At 43.6% G+C, this 19,706-nt stretch overlaps 1 protein-coding gene across 2 annotated transcripts in view; it reads right to left on the bottom strand.

Moving 5' to 3' along the window:
- exoc6b (exocyst complex component 6B) overlaps positions 1–19,706 on the bottom strand; it is an 899,778-nt gene that overhangs the window by 712,119 nt on the left and 167,953 nt on the right. For both annotated transcript variants that reach the window (XM_063047162.1, XM_063047163.1), the window contains exon 6: positions 4,745–4,949. In XM_063047162.1, the coding sequence (XP_062903232.1) occupies positions 4,745–4,949 (205 nt within the window). The remainder of the gene's footprint in view (positions 1–4,744; positions 4,950–19,706) is intronic.

The raw sequence follows: 19,706 nt of genomic DNA, 5'->3' as shown, positions 1-19,706 counted from the left end.
ATCTATTCAATATACGTAATTGGTTTACTTGTTTATTTATTATCATTATTATTTTTATTTTTTTTCTCTGCTAGATTATGTATTGTATTGAACTACTGCTGCTGCTAAGTTAACAAGTTTCACATCCCATGCCAGTGATAATAAACCTGAATCTGATTCTGAAGAACAAGAGCAGAAATGATGAAGGGTCTTCATCTGAAATGTTGACTGTTCATTTCCCTCCATTGATGCTGCCCGACCTACTGAGTTCCTGAGTGTACTTTATGGTGGTGCACAATCTGTTATTTCCCGGTGGATGATAACTGTGCATGGGGCAGTATTTTACACAGCATTCACTACAATCACTGTTCCTTAATCAGAACGTCTCAACTTTCCTGTTTGGTTGAACCCAAGTCACACCAACTCTACACATATGTGGCCTTTGGAAGGTAGCCTTCTCACCGCTGAGTCACGTGGCTATTAGCAGAGTTAGTTACGAGCTAAGTTTGTATATGAGCCCTGTTGAGATGGTTGCATACATGTAGTACTGTACAAAAGTCTTCAGCAAATATATATAGCCAGGGTGCCTAAAACTTTTGCACAATACTCTATATATAATTAACATTATTGTAGCTTAGATTATATTTTATGTCTTGCACTGCACTTCTGCCACAAAATAACAAGTTTCACAACCCATGTCAATGAAATAAACCTGATTCTGATTCCGACTCTCTCCACCGCTGATCCCTCAATCTAGACTGGCATATTTCCTAGCTGACGATCCTCGTTAGGATCTGCAAGTTGTATAAAAACTAATATTACCTCAGAAATAAAAACAGAAAACATTGAAATTCTGTTTCTATTTCAGACTTGCAACATCTGCTGCCTTGCTGCCTTATTTTTGCCTTTTTAGCACCATTTCAGTATTAATTGGTGACCATAAACCCAGTTTGTTTTCACAAGCCAGGAGTTTGTAATCACGTGATGACGCAGGTCACACATAACTGGAGTTGCCAGGAAAATCAGATGTTCAATCAGCAGCTGTTTTAAAAATAATACACGTAACAAAGTAGGACAAGACGGCCATTCAGCCCTTTGCTCCCATTCTACCACTTTAAAAGTATGGCTTCTTATGAGCTACTTAAAACCTATGATGTTGTGCCAATCTCGTAACCCACTCTAATCAAGCTAACCCTTCCCATCCACATAGCCCTCCATTTTTCTATCATCTATATGTCTACCTAAGAGTCCCTTAAATCTCTAATGTAGGTATCTGTCTCCACCAAGACACCTAGAAACTGTCCCACACCCCACCACACTCTATATAAAAAACCGACCTCTGATATCCCACCTAAACCTCCCTCCAGTACCTTAAAATTATGCCATCTTGAATTACGCATTTCCGCCCAGGGAAAAATATCTCTGGCTGTCCACTTGACCTATACCTGTGAACATCTTATATACTTCTATCGGGTCACCTCTCATCTTCCTTCGCTCCAAGGAAGGAAGCCCTAGCTCGCTCAACCTCTCCTGATAAGACATGCTCTCTAGTCCAGGTAACATCCTGGTAAACGCCCTCTGCACCCTCTCTAAAGCTTTCATATCCTTCTTACAATGATGTGAACACAACTGAACATAATACTCCAAGTATTAGGGTTTTATAGAGCTGTAACATTACCTTGTGGCTCTGGAACTCAATGCCCTGACTAATGAAGGCCCTCAAACCATATGTCTTCTTAATCACCCTCTCAACTTCTGTGGCAACTTTGAGGGATCTATGAATGTGGACCCCAAGATCCTTCTGTTCCTCCACACTATCAAGAATCCTGCCATTAACCCTGTACTCTGCCTTCAAATTCAACCTTCCAAAACAAATCACTTCACACTTTTCCAGATTGTACTCCATCTGCCACTTCTCAGCCCAGCTCAGTTCTGCAACATCTCCTCCACAATCACCATCAGCTCAGGTGCACCACAAGACTGTGTGCTTACACAAAGTACTCTGCAGATGCTGAGGTCAAAGCAACACTCACAACACGCTGGAGGAACTCAGAAACGATTCGGGACGGTGCGGCCTCCTCTACATCGGTGAAACCCGACGCAGATTGGGGGACCGCTTCGTCGAGCACCTCCGCTCTGTCCGCCACAACAGACAGGATCTCCCGGTTGCCACCCACTTCAACTCTGCTTCACATCCCCATTCGGATATGTCCATACCTGGCCTCCTCTACTGCCATGATGAGGCTAAACTCAGGTTGGAGCAGCAACACCACATATACCGTCTGGGTGGTCTCCAGCCCCTTGGTATGAACATTGAATTCTCCAACTTCCAGTAATTCCCTCCCCCTCCCTTCTCCTATCCCTATTTCACTCTGCCCCCTCCCCCAGCTGCCTACCACCTCCCTCATGGTTCCGCCTCCTTCTACTACCCATTGTGTTTTCCCCTATTCCTTCTTCACCTTTCCTGCCTATCCCCTCCCCCACCCTTTTATCTTTCCCCTTACTGGTTCTTCACCTGGAACCTACCAGCCTTCTCCTTCACACCCTCCCCCATCTTCTTTAAAGGGCCTCTGCCCCTTCCCTCTTCAGTCCTGACGAAGGGTTCCGGCCCGAAACGTTGACTGATCGTTTCCACGGATGCTGCCCGACCTGCTGAGTTCCTCCCGTGTGTTGTGAGACCGTGTGCTGAGCCCCCGGCTCTACACTTTATAATTATGACTGTGAGGCTAAATACAGCTTCAACGCCATATTTACATTTGCAAACAACACTATTGTTGTGGGCTGAATCAAAGGTGGTGATGAATCAGCATACAGGAAGGAAATTGAAAACCTGGCTGAGGGGTGCCACAACAACAACTTCTTACTCAAAATCAGCAAAGCAAAGAGTTGATTATTGAGTTCAGGGGGAGAAACCCGGAGGTGCATGAGACAGTCCTCAACGGGGGTTCAGAGGTGGACGGAGTCAAAAACTTTAAATTCCTCAGCGTTATCATTTCAGAGGAGAGGAAAAGATGGCTGCGTGACGCAGCTTGCAGTGGCCACTCCGGTGGTGATGTCTGTTATTTGTCAAGTAGGGTGCCGTGCACAATCCTGATTTGATGGAGACAGACGTGAGAGCATGGAGGAACATCTGGTGAAACTTCTGAAATGCCTGCTTTGCTGCTGCTGCTACTGTGTGGTCCAGAATCTCCAGAGGGGAAGGCCCTGAGTCCTCAGCTTTGCTTGTTGCTCGGTGGCTGGAGCAAGATCGAAGCACTCGGCAGAGGATGGTGCTCGGTGCTTGGCGTCGAAGAGTTGGTCGGAGGCTCAAAGTTTTCCGACAGACTCAGAGTCCGCTGCGGTCAGTTGCTTCCAATGGCGCTGCATCAGCAAGTTTGAGGTGCTTGGAGGTTCATGGCAGGGAGAGTTTCTCCCTTCTATCATCTGTGTGAGATGATGAGGCTACCGGGACTTTGAGACTTTTTTTTACCGTCCCCATGGTCTGCTCTTTATCAAATTACGGTATTGCTCTACACTGTTGTAACTATATGTTATAATTATGTGGTTTTGTCAGTTTTAGTCCTGGTTTGTCCTGTGTTTCTTGTGATATCATTCGGAAGGAATATTGTATCATTTTTTAATGCATGCATTTCTAAATGACAATAAACGAGGACTGAGTGTCCTTATAATCTAATAATCTAATAATCTCCAGGATCATTACAATGAAGGCATGGCAGCCTCTACTTTCTTAGAAGTTTACTAAGATTTACATGTCATCTAAAACACTGACAAACTTCTAACAGTGGGCAGCATACTGACTGGTTGCATCACAGCTTGATATGGAAACTCCAATGCCTTTGAATGGGAAAAAATACAAAAAGTAGTAGACACAGCCCAGTCCATCACACCCCACCACTGAGCACCATTGAGCACATTTACAAGGAGCGCTATTCCAGGAATGCAGCATCCATCAACAAAGGCCCCCACCACGCTCTCTTCTCATTGCTGCAATCAGGAAGGAGGTACAGGAGCCTCAAATCCCACGTCATCAGGTTCGGGAACAGTTATTACCCCTCCACCATCAGGCTCTTGAAGCAGAGGAGATAACCTCACTTGCACTGACTCTGAACTGATTCCACAACCTATGGAGTCACTTTTAGGACCCTACAACTGGTGTTTTCAATATTTATAGCTTATTTATTTATTATTATTATCTTTTTTTCAATTTTTTTGAATTTGTTAGCTCTTCTCTGTTGTTCTATAAATTCTATTGTGTTTCTTTCAATTTACAGTAAATGCCCACAAGAAAATGAATCTCAGGTTTGCATATGGTGACATATATGTACTTTGATATTAAATTTACTTTGAACTTTGAGCTTTGTATCCTGTCAATATCCACAACCTATGGACTCACTTTCAAGGACGCTACAATACATGTCCTCAGTATTAACTTACTTAATTATTTTTTTATTTGCACAGTTTCTCTTCTTTTGCACATTTGTTGTTCATTAATCTTTGTGGGTAATTTTTCAATGCCTCTTTTGTATTTCTTTGTTCTATTGTAAATGCCCACAAGAAAATGAATCTCAGGGTAGCTTATATGTACTTTGATCATAAATATACTCTGAACTTTGAACTTTTAACAGTAGGTCACAAGTAACCTGCCATTAGTTAATTCCTTCAAGTGCCAAAAAGATTCTGGATATGCCACACTGTTTTCTTGCCAAGGAACTGACCACACCCATTGGTCTATTGATGATGTGTTCTGGTGTCCAGGTAGACTCACCTGCTTCATTGCCGCCTCTCCGATTTTGTCCGAGTGCTTGCGGATGCTCTCCAGAAAGTCCTTCAGGTCGGACATGGAGACTTCCTTAATCTCCTCCCGCAACCTGGGGATGTTCTCCATCATGATAGTGCAGAAGCGGTAGGGATTCACCCGAGGCAAAAACGTGTGTTCCATGTACTCCATAATCTTCAGTGCAGGGTAGTGCCTGATGGGAGAAGGGGCGGAGTGCAGCAGGAAGGTTGAAGGGATGAACGAGGGACAGACAGAAGTATTGGAGTGAAGGAGGAAGCGAGTGAGAAGAATGAATAAAAGGGGAGGCAAAAAAGAAGCCAAAGGGAAAGAGGAAAGTGAGAATAAGGGGCAAAGATGAGGCAAAGGAAGAGGTCAAAGGAATGAAGAGGGTGCAAAAGAGGAGCAGAGATGAGGCAAAGGAAGAGGCCAAAGCAAAGAAAGAAGTGGAAGTGAGAATGAGGTGAAAGGGGAGAGGAAGGCAGAGAAAAAAGAGCCAAATTACATTAGTAAATGGAAATCAAGACATGATACAACTACATTCTCCCCTCTCCACTGCTTTTGCCATTTCTCTCAGCAACTCCCAGCTCCATGCTTCCATCTCTGTCTACTACTCTCTATCATACAGCAAGTTCCTTGTGCAAAACCTGCCCTTTTGCCTCATCCCTTCCCACCAACCAAACAGTCTTTACATGTAGGGAAGAGATTCACTCTAAGCTAAATCTCTGCACCCAGTGTTCACATTATGACTTCCTCTACACTGGAGACACAGTATGTAGATTGGGTAATGGCTCTGCAGGGCATCTGAGCTCAATCCATAGCAGAAAGATTATCTTTATTTGTCACAGGTATATCAAAATATTGAAACATACAGTAAAATGAATTGTTTGCGTCAGTGACCAACACAGTCTGACAATGTGCTGGGGGCAGCCCACAAGTGTCACCGCACTTCTGGTGACAACATCACATGCTCACAATTTACTAATCCTAGTCCGTCTTTGGAATGTGGGAGGAAACCAGAGCACCTGGTGGAAACCCAGGCAACCTTGAGATCTGTCTTCTTGCAGGCAGCTACAGAACAAAGAAACCCTATACAACCCATGAAAACAAAAGAAGACTGACAAACACTCTACGTGCAGGGAGCAAAGAAACTACTCTTGTAGATTATAAAAGTAAGCAAATAACATTCAGAACTGAAGTTCACAAAGCCAGGCATCACTGCAACCTATTCACAAGACTATTAGTTGCAGGTCACAGCACAGAGATGAGTAAACTTTGTGGAGCAGTGAACTAAACCTGCCTGTCCCTCGCCCCCAGCCCCAACATGTTGACCAACTAACGTTATGGCAGCTCATTCGTACACAGATGGGTCTGCCAAGAGGATCATCGGGAGTCTTCCTCCCCCCTGTTCCTGACATTTACCAGGAGCGTTGTATACGAAGGGACTGAACCATTGTTGAGAATCCCTACCGCCCAGCCCACTATCTCTTTGACCCACTACCGTCAGGACTAGGATTGTCAGACTGGGTAACAGCTTCTTCCCTCTGGCTATGAGACCAATGATTACCCTGCCACCACCAAGGTCTCATCACTAGGACAGTGAGTTGTTTACTATTTACCTGTGCTGCACACTACATGCATTTTGAATTATAATTTACTAATTTATCTGTGGTAATATTTTGTTTTATGTGCTGTGTGTGATATATGTTTTGTGGGTGCACGGTGGTCCAGAGGAACATTGTTTCATTTCCTTGTATATATGTACAGTCAGATGACAATAAACTTGAACTTGAGCAGGGTGTTCATAACCCAGTAATGGCCTGTAATTGAAAAGTAAAAAGTCAGGCAGCATCTGTGAACAAAAACAGAACTGAGTTCTCGGCAGCACGGCTGCAGTGGTTAGTGGAAAGTTTTACAGTGCCAGTGATCCGTGATCGAGGCTCGATTCCTATCGCTGTCTGTAAGGAGTTTGTACGTGCTTCCCATCACCACATTGGTTTCCTCTGGGTATTCCAGTTTCCTCCCATATTCCAAAGTCGTATGAGTTAGGGTTAGTATGTTTAGTAAATTTAAGAGACTATTAGACAGGTATATGGAGGAATTTAAGGTGGGGGATTATATGAGAGGCAGGATTTAAGGGTCGGCACAACATTGTGGGCCGAAGGGCCTGTACTGTGCTGTACTATTCTATGTTCTATGTTTTAAGCTGTGGGAGTGCTATGTTGGCGCTGGAAGCCAAACAATGAAGTAACTTTGAACTTGGTATCCTAATTCTCCCCAATCTCTTTCAACTCCATGGATAGAGGACCACACTGATCTTCAAACTAACCAATCTTGACCCTTGCTATCCTTTGGCTCATGTTTCCTTTCCTGTAAAAACTCGTATAATTTATTTTAAATTTATGTTTTTCTTCTGGATGCTGCTTATCTGATGCCACGTGCCTGGGATGCTGCTGCAAGTAAGATTTTCATTGCACCTGTGCACACATGGACTTGTGCAGATGATAATAAATTCGACTTTGACGTCAATGATCTTTTATCAAAGATAGTCTCCTTTTTGATTTCAAATTGCTCCACATGAATCCACCTGAGAGGGAGATTTGCTTTTGGGAAATCAAGATGATCAGCTAAGGCAGAAGAATGTGACATAAAATATTCAAAAAAATTAAACAAAGACTGGCACAATGCAACTTCTCTTCAAAAGAAAGATAAAGATTAGCTTTATTTGCCACATTTTATCAAAACATTGAAATGTGTCGTTTGCATTAAATCAAACATTCCTACAACCAATTATCTCACTTTAAGTTGCTGGTGAACGCAGCAGGCCAAGCAGCATCTATAGGAAGAGGCGCAGTCGACGTTAGTCCTGACGAAGGGTCTCGGCCTGAAACGTCGACTGCGCCTCTTCCTATAGATGCTGCTTGGCCTGCTGCTTTCACCAGCAACTTTGATGTATGTTGCTTGAATTTCCAGCATCTGCAGAATTCCTGTTGTTTATCTCACTTTAAGTACTCCTTATTTCGTTATCTCATAGTCTCATTATTTATTGCTATTTATTTATATCTGCATTTGCAGTTTGTTGTCTTCTGTACTCTGGTTGATCTTTCATTGATCCTGTTATAGTTATTGTTCTATAGATTTGCTGAGAATGTCCACAGGAAAGTGACTCTCAGGGTTGTATGTGGTGACATAAACGTACTTTGATAATAAGATATGATCTGAACTTGTGAACTATGAAATCAAATCTAGCTAGGATAATGCTGGGGTAGCCATGCTTTCAGAGTCAACGTAGCATGCCCACATCTCACTAACCTTAACCATACATCTATGGATTGTGGAGGGAAACCGGAGCACCTGAAGGAAAGCCATGTGGTCATGGGGAAAAGCACAAACACCTTACAGACAGCAGCAGGAATTGAACCCAGATTGCTAATCGCTGGCACTGTAATGGCTTTACACTAACCATTAAGCTACCGAGCTGTCCCAACAAGGCGAATGATGCATTAATTTCACATAAAATGTGGTAGGAACTTAGCAGCTCAGGCGGCATTGATGGAGGGAAATAAACAGTCAATATTTTGGGCCTAGATAGAGTGGTTGTGGAGAGGATGTTTCCTATAGTGGGCACAGCCTCAGAATACAAGGATATCCCTTGAGAACGGAGATGAGGAGGAATTTCTTTTTAGAGAGTGGTGAATCTGTGGAATTCATTGTCAGAGGCGGCTGTGAAGGGCAAGTCATTGGGTACATTTAAAGCGGAGGTTGATTGGCTCTTGATTAGTCAGAGTGTCAAAGGTTACAGGGAGAAGATAGAAGAATGGGGTTCAGAGGGATAATAAATCAGCCATGATTGAATGGTGGAGCGGGCTCGATGGGCTTAATGGCCTAATTCTGCTCCTATATCTTATTGGCTGAGACCCTCAGTCAGGAATGGGACAGTTGGGATGAGGAACCCCTCAAATAATGAAAGGGCCTTATCATCTCTGGGGGCCACGTGAGTGGCAATGGTGCAAGGTTTGTGCGTTTTTATTGCCTTTACACGACTGAAGGCAACAACCATGAATACAAATGTTTTTGCATTTTTCCTTCCTTCCAGAATCACAGGGGATTCTGGTCAATTGGGCCATCGGTTAATCGGGGCAGAGACTTAGGCTACATCCACACTAGACCGGATAATTTTGAAAATGCCGGTTTTGCGTAAAAACGGTAGGCGTCCACACCAGGCATTTTTGAAAATACCTCCGTCCACATTAAAACAGGTATTTGGGCGAATCCCCTCCTACTGGGCATGCGCAGGACACATCCACAGAAAACAAACGAAGAGGAAACGGTATACTATTTCCATTTCCGCGGCGGAATTGTGCTAGTTCCATTGGTCAAAAACTAGAGTACCTACAAAAACAGCGAAAGAAAGTTTTCAACAATGTCTTCGAGGAATACAAAGAAAACCTCCGCTGGAAAAAGCAGACCAGACTTCTTTCTTTGGACAGATGTTAAAGTCGAGCTGCTTCTGCGGGTTACAAATGACTACAAAGTCAGCAAAGCAGTGGAGAACGTGGGAGTGGGAGTCATGCCAAACCAAATACAACGACGTCCGACGTCCTCGACCGCTATAAAGAACGCTATATGCGTTCAAGAAAACAATGAAATGCCGTGCTGCCACTACCATCTGTTCCAGGACATCATGACAGCGTTTTTAAAAAGATCCAGTTACCTCGTACACACTACACCGTCCAACCGGCGTTTTCAGATTTACACATTCTGGACAGCGTTTTAGAAAAGCTCCATTTTTGGGAGAGGAAAACACCGTTTTTGTGTGGACAGAGGGTCAAAACGAAGAGAAAAGGCTTCGGTTATGTATTTATCCAGTCTAGTGTGGACGTAGCCTTATTTAGGACAACTCTTAAAGAACAAAAACTGAGAAATTAGCTAGGATTCCCTTCATTTATTTGGGAACACTGTGCCGCTTAATTGGGACAGGAGATTGTTGCCAAACAGTTTCTAACTTGATTCAGTCACATGCGCTTGTGTGGCTGTTAAACAGCTCACTGCACTTAGAGCGAACAGTTTTTGAATAGCATCAGTTGTATATGTTTGTGTTCAAAAAGAAGTGATTTTTGTCACTGAAAATTGGCGAGAAATAAGCAGTAAGACAATTCAGAACTGCTTTGCTCACTGCAAAGCGTTCAGGCTTGGAGATGCCAGAAAAGTCATGAATGAAAATGAAGTTAGGCACTACAAAGAATATGAATGTATTGACAATCATCGTGACAGCTACAATGAAATGAAGATTTGGAGGATGCAATCATCGCAAGCATTGTATGAAGGCAGTCCATTATCTGCACTGGGTGTCTGCACTAATTTTGTTCCTATACAATCAAAAGAATACAGCAGTGTATTGGTTGTCTGTCGTAAGACTATAAGTCTGCTCCACCATTCCACCATGTCTGATCCCGGATCCCACTAAACCCCACAAACCTGCCTTCTCACCATATCCTTTGATGCCCTGGTCAATCAGGAAACTATCACCTTCCACTTTAAATATACCCATGGACTTGGCCTCCACCACAGTCTGCGGCAGAGAATTCCACATATTCACTAATACTCTCTGGCGAAAATGTTTCCTCCTTCCCTCTCTTCTAAAAGGTCGCCCCTCAATTTTGAGGCTGTTTCCTCTAGTTCAGGATACTCCCACCATAGGAAACATCCTCTCCACATCCACCCTATCTAGTCCTTTCAATATTCGGTAGGTTTCAATGAGGTCCTCAGACATTCTTCTAAATTCCAGTGAGTAGAGGCCCAAAGCTGCCAAACACTCCTCATATGTTAACCCTTTCATTCCCAAAACCATCCTCATGAACCTCCTCTGGACTCTCTTCAATGACAACACATCCTTTCTGAGATATGGGGCCCAAAACTGTTGACAATACTCCAGTTCCAGCCTGACTGGTGTCTTATAAAGTCTCAGCATTATCTGCTTGCTTTTATATTCTAGTCCCCTTAATAAATGCCAATATTACATTTGCCTTCTTTCCACAGGCTCAACCTATGAATTAACCTTCTGGGAGACTTGCACAAGGACTGCTAGGTCCCTCTTCACCCCTGATGTTTGAATTTTCTCCCCATTTAGATAATAGTCTGCACTATTGTTCCTTTTACCAAAATACATTATCATACATTTCACAACACTGTATTCCATCTGCCACTTTTTTGCCCATTCTTCCAATTTGTCTAAGTCCTGCTGCAATCACATTGCTTCCTCAGCACTATCTACCCCTCCACCTCAGGTCAGGTCACTCATCTGAGTGCTACTGGTACCATGTAACCCAGTACCACCTGTTGCATGGTCGGGTGGTCAGCGACTAAACCGGCTCTCCCACCAGGCTTGCCTGGTGAGGAGGGTGGCTAGACACCCTGCAGGATGAAAAACAAGACCTGTCAAAGGGCGGATGAACCCTCTCGTAGGGTCAACGGCCATCTAGCAGACACGTGCCGTGAAGCACAGAAAGGGCATCCCTTGCATCGAAGCTTGGTCTGGCCATTCACTGCAACAGAACTTCCCCCAGCCGTCTTGGACCCCACCATGCCACTGGATCCGGGAGGGGATGTCGAGAGGGTGGGTCTGGACCTGTGCAACCCCTACTCACCTAAAATCTATTCACACACACGCTGTTCCTTTCTAAGGAGTGGGGTACCACCCCACTAACTGACTGAAAGGAACCATCATCATCCTATGGGATGGATAGCCAGAGAGAGAGAGAGACTACCTACCCCTCCACCTATCACCTGCAAACTTTGCCACAAAGCCAACAATTCCACTGTCTAAATCATTCACAAACAATGTGAAAATTAGTGGTCCCAATACTGACCTTATCAATGCCTTTTGAAAATCTAAGTAAATGACATCCACTGCCTCTTCTTTGTCCATCCTGCTGGCCACTTCCTCAAAGAACTCTAACAGATTTGTCAAGCAAGATTTCCATTTACAAAAACCATGCCAGCTTTGGCTAATTTTATCATTAGTCTCCAGTACCCCGAAACCACATCCTTAATAATAGACTCCAACACTTTCCCAAACACTGAGGTTAGGCTACCTGGCTATCATTTCCTTTCTTTTGCCCTCCTCCCTTCTTAAAGATTGCAGCGACATTGCAATTTTCCAGTCCTCCGGGACCATTCCAGATTCAAGTGATTCTTGAAACATCATGGCCAATGCATCCGTTATCTCTTCAGCAACCTCTCGCAGGACTCTGGGATGTAGCCAGTCTGGTCCTGGTGATTCATCCACCTTAAGACCTTTCAGTCTGCCTGGCTCTTTTCCCTTTGTAATAGCAATGGCACTCATTCCTACTCCCTGACATTCACGGACCTCTGGTACACTGCTAGTGTCTCAGGTTTCATCTTTCCCCTTCTTATAGCTTTTTTAGTTGCCTTCTGTTGGATTTTAAAAGCTTCCCAATCATCCAATTTCCCACTCACTTTTGCTACCTTATATGCCCTTTCCTTGGCTTTTAAGCAGTCTTTAACTTCCTCTGTCAGCCACGGTTGCCTACCGCTGCCATTTCAGATCTTCTTCTTCCGTGGGACATATCTATCCTGCACCTTGTGAACTATTCCCAGAAATTTCAGCCATCTCAGCTCTGCCGTCATCCTTACCAGTATCCTCCTACTATCCACCTGGGCAAGCTCCTCTCTCATGACTCTGTAATTTCATGTATTCCATGTGATACTGATACATCTGACTTATGCTTCTTCCTCTCAGATTGCAGTATGAATTCAGTCATATTATGATTTTACATTAAGCTCCCTAATAAGATCTGCACTATTATACAACACCCAATCTAAGACAGCCTTTCCCCGAGTAGGCTCAAGCACAGGCTGCTCTAAAAAGCCATCTCGTAGGCATTCAACAAATTCCCTCTCTTGCAATCTGACACCAACTTGATTTTCCCAATCCCCTTATATACTGAAGTCCCCTCATTACAATTGTGATATTTACAAGGATGTTGCCTGGACTGGGGAGCATGCCTTATGAGAATAGGTTGAGTGAATTTGGCCTTTTTCTCCTTGGAGCGATAGAGGATGAGAGGTGACCTGATGGAGGTGGATAAGATGATGAGAGGTATTGATCATGTGGATAGTCAGAGGCTTTTTCCCAAGGCTGAAATGGCTAACACAAGAGGGCACCGTTTTAAGGTGCTTGGAAGTAGGTACAGAGGAGATATCAGGGGTAAGTTTTTTACACAGAGAGTGGCGAGTGCGTGGAATGGGCTGCCAGCGACGGTAGTGGAGGCGGATACGATAGGGTCTTTTAAGAGACTCCTGGACAGGTATATGGAGCTCAGAAAAATACAGGGACATGGGTAACCCTAGGTAATTTCTCAGGTAAGAACATATTCGGCACAGCATTATGGGCCAAAGGGCCTGTATTGCGCTGTAGGTTTTCTATGTTTCTATTATCCTTATTACATGCCTTTATCCAGCTCCCTTTGCAATCTCAACCCCACATCTTGGCTACTATTTGGAGGCCTACAGATGATTCTTTTAATTTTTTTTTATCCTTGGCAGTTTCTTAATTCCTCCCACAAAGATTCAACATTCTCTGACCCTATGTCATATTCGATGATGTGAGTGAAACCTGTGTGGGAGTTTTTAAAGTGGAAAAGTTTTTGCACTGGGACACTTCCACTCTCTCAACCTCAGAAGTCCAGGACCAACCAGTGGTACAAATATTCATCTCAAATTCGCGTCTTCCTTCGTTGTAGTGGATGACCTTGACTTCTTCTGTGCCTTATCATGCCTTTCACTCTCCACAATGTGTGGCAGAACTGCCTTCTTGGCTTTTGGATCTCACTGTTGATCTCATCCACCCAGTGTGCCAGAACTGACTTCACATGCTGGTATAGACACATCCTTACCTGAGGCCCGCCAGCTACCCTCACCTGGTTTAACTTGCCTGTCGAAGTGATGTACTGGGGTATGGTTGCTGTCACATGCAAACAGGTGAGAGCTGAGTGTCCGGTGGGGGCCAAAGGTGAGTGGGCTGCCCTGGAATGGACATTGCAAGCCCCTTCACCAGAGGTGCTACCCCTCACTGGACACCCCAAACACAGCAGCATACAATCCATCGATAAAAATTAGGAACTAATACACAGTTTTACATTACTGTAGTAGCATTGGTAGTGTTATCATTTGTTCTGTATTTCATTTAAATGCATAATTTGCGTACCATAGAGTCTACATTATAATAAGGGACAACTTTATGTTGTAATAACATGTCGTTCCATGCGCTATTAGGCGCGTATTGATCTATACGTGTGTGTCAAGTTCGAACTCTACCAGTAAAGAACCGTAAAACTTAGTTCCCCTCTCCAGCGTTTTTATTAATAACATAGTTGTGTGAACAGGCCACATACACAACAATTTGTAACTCAGTCAAATGGTGGTTTGTCTTTTTTATACCTTTTTAACCATTTCCATGAAACTTCAGCTAATTGGGGCAGCCACTTAATTGGACCAGAATGAACTGTTCATGATGTGTCCCAATTAACTGGAATCCACTGTATTTAATTATGAATAAAGTCCATTTTTGTCACAAAAAAAATGCCAAATCCACCCTGATCTTCACAGAGTGCCAAAAAATTGTTTTGAAGATTATACCTTTCACCAGCCTTTCAGGTGAAAGATGTAGTGCTTCGAAAGAAAAAAACAAAAATAAAAATAACGTAAAATACACCAAAGGCCATTTCCAGGATTTTGGAAAAGATGTATTTTTTTTAAAAGTTGGAATAAAATTTGTATTTAAAGCAAGATGAAATTCAAACAAACAGGGCAAATCTATTTTCTTTACATAACTATGTTTGTACCTCAAATAGAGATTAAGAAAAAGAACAAAATGAAACAAATGTCTGCATTGGATTATATTCTCTGACTGGCAAATTAGTTGGAGATATTTAAAAGCATGTTCCTCTTCATGATATGATGAGTTTGAGCATCAGTCCCAAGGATTATATTCATTACTGCTAATCCAAGCTTTTACAAAGCTCCCTTTTCCCCACACGCCTCACATTCAGCTCCAAAGCCCGAGCTTTTATATCATCACAGTCTGCTTCCCTCTCTCATCTGAGACTGTCAGCGATGCAATTACTACAAGGGAACATGATTATCCCTCCATCTGTTAGCAGACCACCAACCATTTTATCCAAAGCTCCTTATCTCAAATTATATCTATCAAGTAACGAAAGCCTTTCAGCGCATTTGCAAGGTCCTGACTGTTGGTCCTTTAGGTCAATATTGGAAATTAATCCGAGTTAAATCCTCTCCTGCAGTCCCCTCTCCAGTGTTAAGTACTTTATTGATTAAGGCTCTTATTAACATTGGAGCAGTGACCTCGGAATGGGTATAAACAGCAACAGCTTGGGAATGGGGTAAATACTGGATGACATATGCTTGCCAAAACGGCACACTCCAAACAAGGTGGACGGACCTCTGTCGCGTTTTGCGCTCCTACTATGTAGTTCACTACCATACTAAGCAACCATGTTGACTTGATAAAATCTACCTCATCAGCAGGCAATTCAAGTACCCTGGAAATGTTAAAACGGGAAATGCTAAATCTGTCACATGAGCAGGCAAATCAGGTACTAAAGCAAGTGTTAAACCAACAGAAAAAGCACCAAACTTTGCCTCAACAAGTTTATTCTGGCAATCTGCTCTTTCCTAACATGCACCTTTGCCTCTTTATTGTGTTCTGTTAATATATCCGTCTGTTCCTTCCTTGGTATCTGTTAAATGCATTTATAAAGATTTAAAGATTAGCTTTGCTTGGCACAGGGACATCAAAACATAAGAGTGAAAGGCATCATTTGTGTTGACAACCAACACAGTCCGACACGGTCACAGGGGAAATGTCCAAACCGTCTTTATGGGTCAGGCAACAATTCACTGCATCCAGTGCTCACGATGTGACTTCCTCAACACTGGAAGACTGTAGATTGTAGAAGTATGTAGATTGGATGATTGCCCTGCAGAACACCTCAGCTCAATCCAGAGGAGAAAGATTAGCTTTATTTGTCACAGGTACATCGAAACATCGAAACATACGTCACTAGCATCAACAACCAACACAGTCCGAGGCTGTGCTGGGGGCAGCCTACAAGCGTCGCCATGCTTCCGGTGCCAACATAATTTACTAACCCTAACCGGTACGCCTTCGGAATGCGAGAGGAAACCAGAGAACCCAGAGGAAAATAACACGGTCACAGGGGCAACGTACAAACTCTTCACAGACTGCAGCAGGTTTTGAGCCCAGATCACTGGTGTTATGAAGGGACACGTTAACCGTTACACTACCGCGCTGCCCCAGTAGTGTTGTAGTTTGTGAGACAGTGCAGTGCAGCTAAACAAGTAATGTACAAAGGCTATGAGACAGAGTGGGAGATCAAGAGTTGGCCTTGCACTCTGATCTTACAGCTATCACTGTAAAGCATTGCACTGACAGCTAGCCTATCGTGCCACCCATATGCAACATGTATTTTCTACATTCCAAACTCATAGTCGGCAAGTCAAAGTCGAGTTTATTGTCATCTGCACAAGTCCATGTGTGCACAGATGCAATGAAAAACCTACCTGCAGCAGCATCACAGGCACAGTACATCAGATAAGTAGCATTTACAAGAAAAACATAAATTAAACATCAACTATACGCAATTTTTCAGAATCAGAATCAGGTATAGTATCACTGACATACTGTATGTCCTGAAATTTGCTGTTACACAACGTAGTGCAAAAAAAAAAGTAGAGGTAATGTTCATGGGTTCAATGTCCATTTAGGAATTAGATGGCAGAGGGGAAGAAGTTGTTCCCGAATTTTTGAGTGTGTGCCTTCAGGCTTCTGTACCCCTTCCCTGATGGTTGTAATGAGAAGAGGGCATGTCCTGGGTGATGGGGGTCCTTAATGATGGATGCCACCTTTTTCTGGCATCGCTCCTTAAAGATGTGCTGGATGTTTGGGGGGGGGGGGGAGGCACAGTTAGTACTCATGATGGAGCTGTCTAGAGTTCACAACTCTCTGCAGCTTATTTCAATCCTATGCAGTACCACCCCCGCCCCCATACCAGGTGGTGATGCAACCAGTAGAACGCTCTCCATGGTACATCTGTGGAAATTTGCGAGTCTCTTTGGTGACATACCAAATCTCCTCAAACTCCTAATGAAATATAGCCACTGTCGTGCCTTCTTTGTAGTTGCATTGATATGTTGGGCCCAGGACAGATCCTCAGAGATGCTGACACCCAGGAACTTCACAAAATAAAATACAGTTAGTACTAAAACCAGAAGTCTATTTTAGTGTAAAATGGTCAAATAGGTCTTGAGGTAGCTGTTCAAGAACCTGATGATGAGGGACTTCAGACTTCTGTACCTCCTATCCAATGGTAACTGCAAGAAGATGGCATGGCTCAGATTGTGGGGATATTTGATGAAGCCTCCTTGAGGCAGTGCCTCCTGTAGATACTACCCAATGGTGAACACAATTAGAACAACAAAAAAGTTTATTTTTAGTACAAAGTGGTCATAGTGTTGCAGTACTGAAGTAGTGATTAGGGTGTGCTGGTTGATTCAAGAACCGAATGGTTGAAGGGCAGTAGCTGTTCCTGAACCTGCTAGCATGGGACCTCAGGTTTCTTCACCTCCTGCCCGATGGTAGCAGAGAGAAGATAACATGGCCCGGATGGTGGGGGTCTTTGATGATGAATAACAGAGTTAATAGTTCATGTTGGTGACTATCCATCAGAACTGGAGAAAGGGTCTTTGATCTGAAACTTTAACTGCCTCCACAGATGCTGCATGAGCTGCTTAGCGTTTCCAGCATTTTCAATTTCAATCAAAAATAACAGCTAACAGAGCATGAACTGCCATTTGTGGAAGAGATCTGCAAATGTCTGCCTTCTCCTGTTCACAGAAGTATTTCCTGACTTCACTTGAACAGCCTGGATCCAATTAGGAGATTATGCCCCCTGGCCCTACTCTCCCCACCTGGTGGAAATAATTTCTCCCCATCCACCTGATCAAATCTCCTTAACATCTCCAATACTTAAGTAAAATCACTTCATATGCTACCGTGGGGCAGGGCGGTAGCATAGCAGAACAGCACTGTAGTGTAGTGGGATGACACGACAGCGCTGTGGTTAATAAAACACTAAAAACGCAGTGACCCGGGTTAAATTCTGCCACGTTCACCCTGTGACTGCATGGGTTTCCTCCGGGTGCTCCAGTTTCCTCCCACATTTCAAAGATGTGCGGGTTAGTAGGTTAATTGGTCACGTGAGTATAATTGGATGACATGGCCTCATTGGGCCGGGGGGCCTGTTACTGTATTGTATCGCTAAATCTAAAAACCTACAACTTCCTAATTTCAGTGGAAAACAGCAGTTGGCTGTTTAATCAGAATTTAACTCATGTGGAATAGACATCATTTTGGCGCAGACACAGCTGTAAACCACACATACTAGAAATCTGAAAAATTAAAACAGAAAATGCCAGAGATACTCAACAAGTTGATAGCGAGACAAGAGACTGCCATGATAAAGCCACACAAGCTGGAGGAGCAATACGTCATATACCATCTAAGTGACATAAACAGCAATTTCCCTAACTTCTGGTAATTTATCCCCGCTCCCCTTTCTCTCTTTCTCTCATTCTCATCTCTTCTCTTCTTCTCACCTGCCCATCTCCTCTCCCTGGTGCCCCTCCTCCTTTCCTTTCTCTCATGGTCTACTGTCCCCTTCTACCTCAGCCCTTTACCTCTTCCACCTATCATGTGCCAGCTTCTTGTTTGGGCAGATGCTCTCAAAAAGGTTTGCTGCCCCTGCTCTAAACTTTTTCCATCCACGTACATGCCAGAGTACCTTTTAAACGTTGTTAACGTACCTGGCTCAACCACTGCCCATTCCAAATACTGTCTGAGTGAAAAGGTTGCTCCAGATTCATGTTAAATCTCTCCCCTCTCAACTTAAACCTATGATGTACTGCTCTTAATTCCCCAACAATGGGAAAAAGACTGCGCACATTCATTCTATGTCCCTCATCAATTTTATTTGCACACAGCAAAATTCATTTGCCATAATTTTACACTTCTTAATTTGGCATGGCTTAATAATTATACCTGTGCAATATATACACCACACGATGCTATTACAGTTCGGGACATTCCGGAGTTCGAAATTCAATTCAGGTGCCGTCTGTAAGGAGTTTGTACGTCCTCCCTGTGACAGTGTGGGTTTCCTCCGGGTGTTCCGGTTTCCTCCCAAAGACCAACCAGTTGGTAGGTTAATTGGTCATTGCAAATTGTCCTGTGATTAGGCTGGGGTTAAATAGGTGGGTTGCTGGGCAGTGCAGCTCTGTGGGAAGGTTGGGCCTCTATCTCTAAATAAACGTAAAAGGTAAAAAATATCCTTATTAAAGAAGCCCGCACTGTTGGGAGTTCTGTCCCTCAGCTGAGTCACTCCTTTCACCCAACTCAGATGAATGCCAGAGATCCCTCATCACTATTCAGACTGTCTTGCCATTCCTCATCACCAAAGCAAACGACCTGTCATTACAATGCTGACACAAGAGACTGCAGACGTTGGAACAAGACACGTGAAACTGAAGGAACTCAGCAGGTTGGTTAGTATTGGTGGAGGGAAATAGAAAGTCAAGACCCTTCATCTGTTCGTTAGATCTTGCCGTGCGCACATTGACAGTTTCTGCTGCAGCACTAGTATGATTGATTGATTTAATGGTGTGACACCGAGCAGGCCCTTCGAGCCATGCTACCCCAGCACTCCACAACTCTGATTAACCCTAACCTAATCACAGAGCAATTTACAATGACTAATTATCCTACTTGGTATGTCTTTGGACTGTGGAAGGAAACAGGGGGATCCGGGGAAAACCCATGCCTTCCACAGGG

The sequence above is a fragment of the Mobula hypostoma genome, chromosome 4 (assembly GCF_963921235.1).
Source record: "Mobula hypostoma chromosome 4, sMobHyp1.1, whole genome shotgun sequence".
In the NCBI taxonomy this organism is placed as follows: Eukaryota; Metazoa; Chordata; class Chondrichthyes; order Myliobatiformes; family Myliobatidae; genus Mobula; species Mobula hypostoma.
The sequence above is the reverse complement of the archived record's forward strand: the minus strand, read 5'-3'. Positions and strand labels throughout refer to the sequence as shown.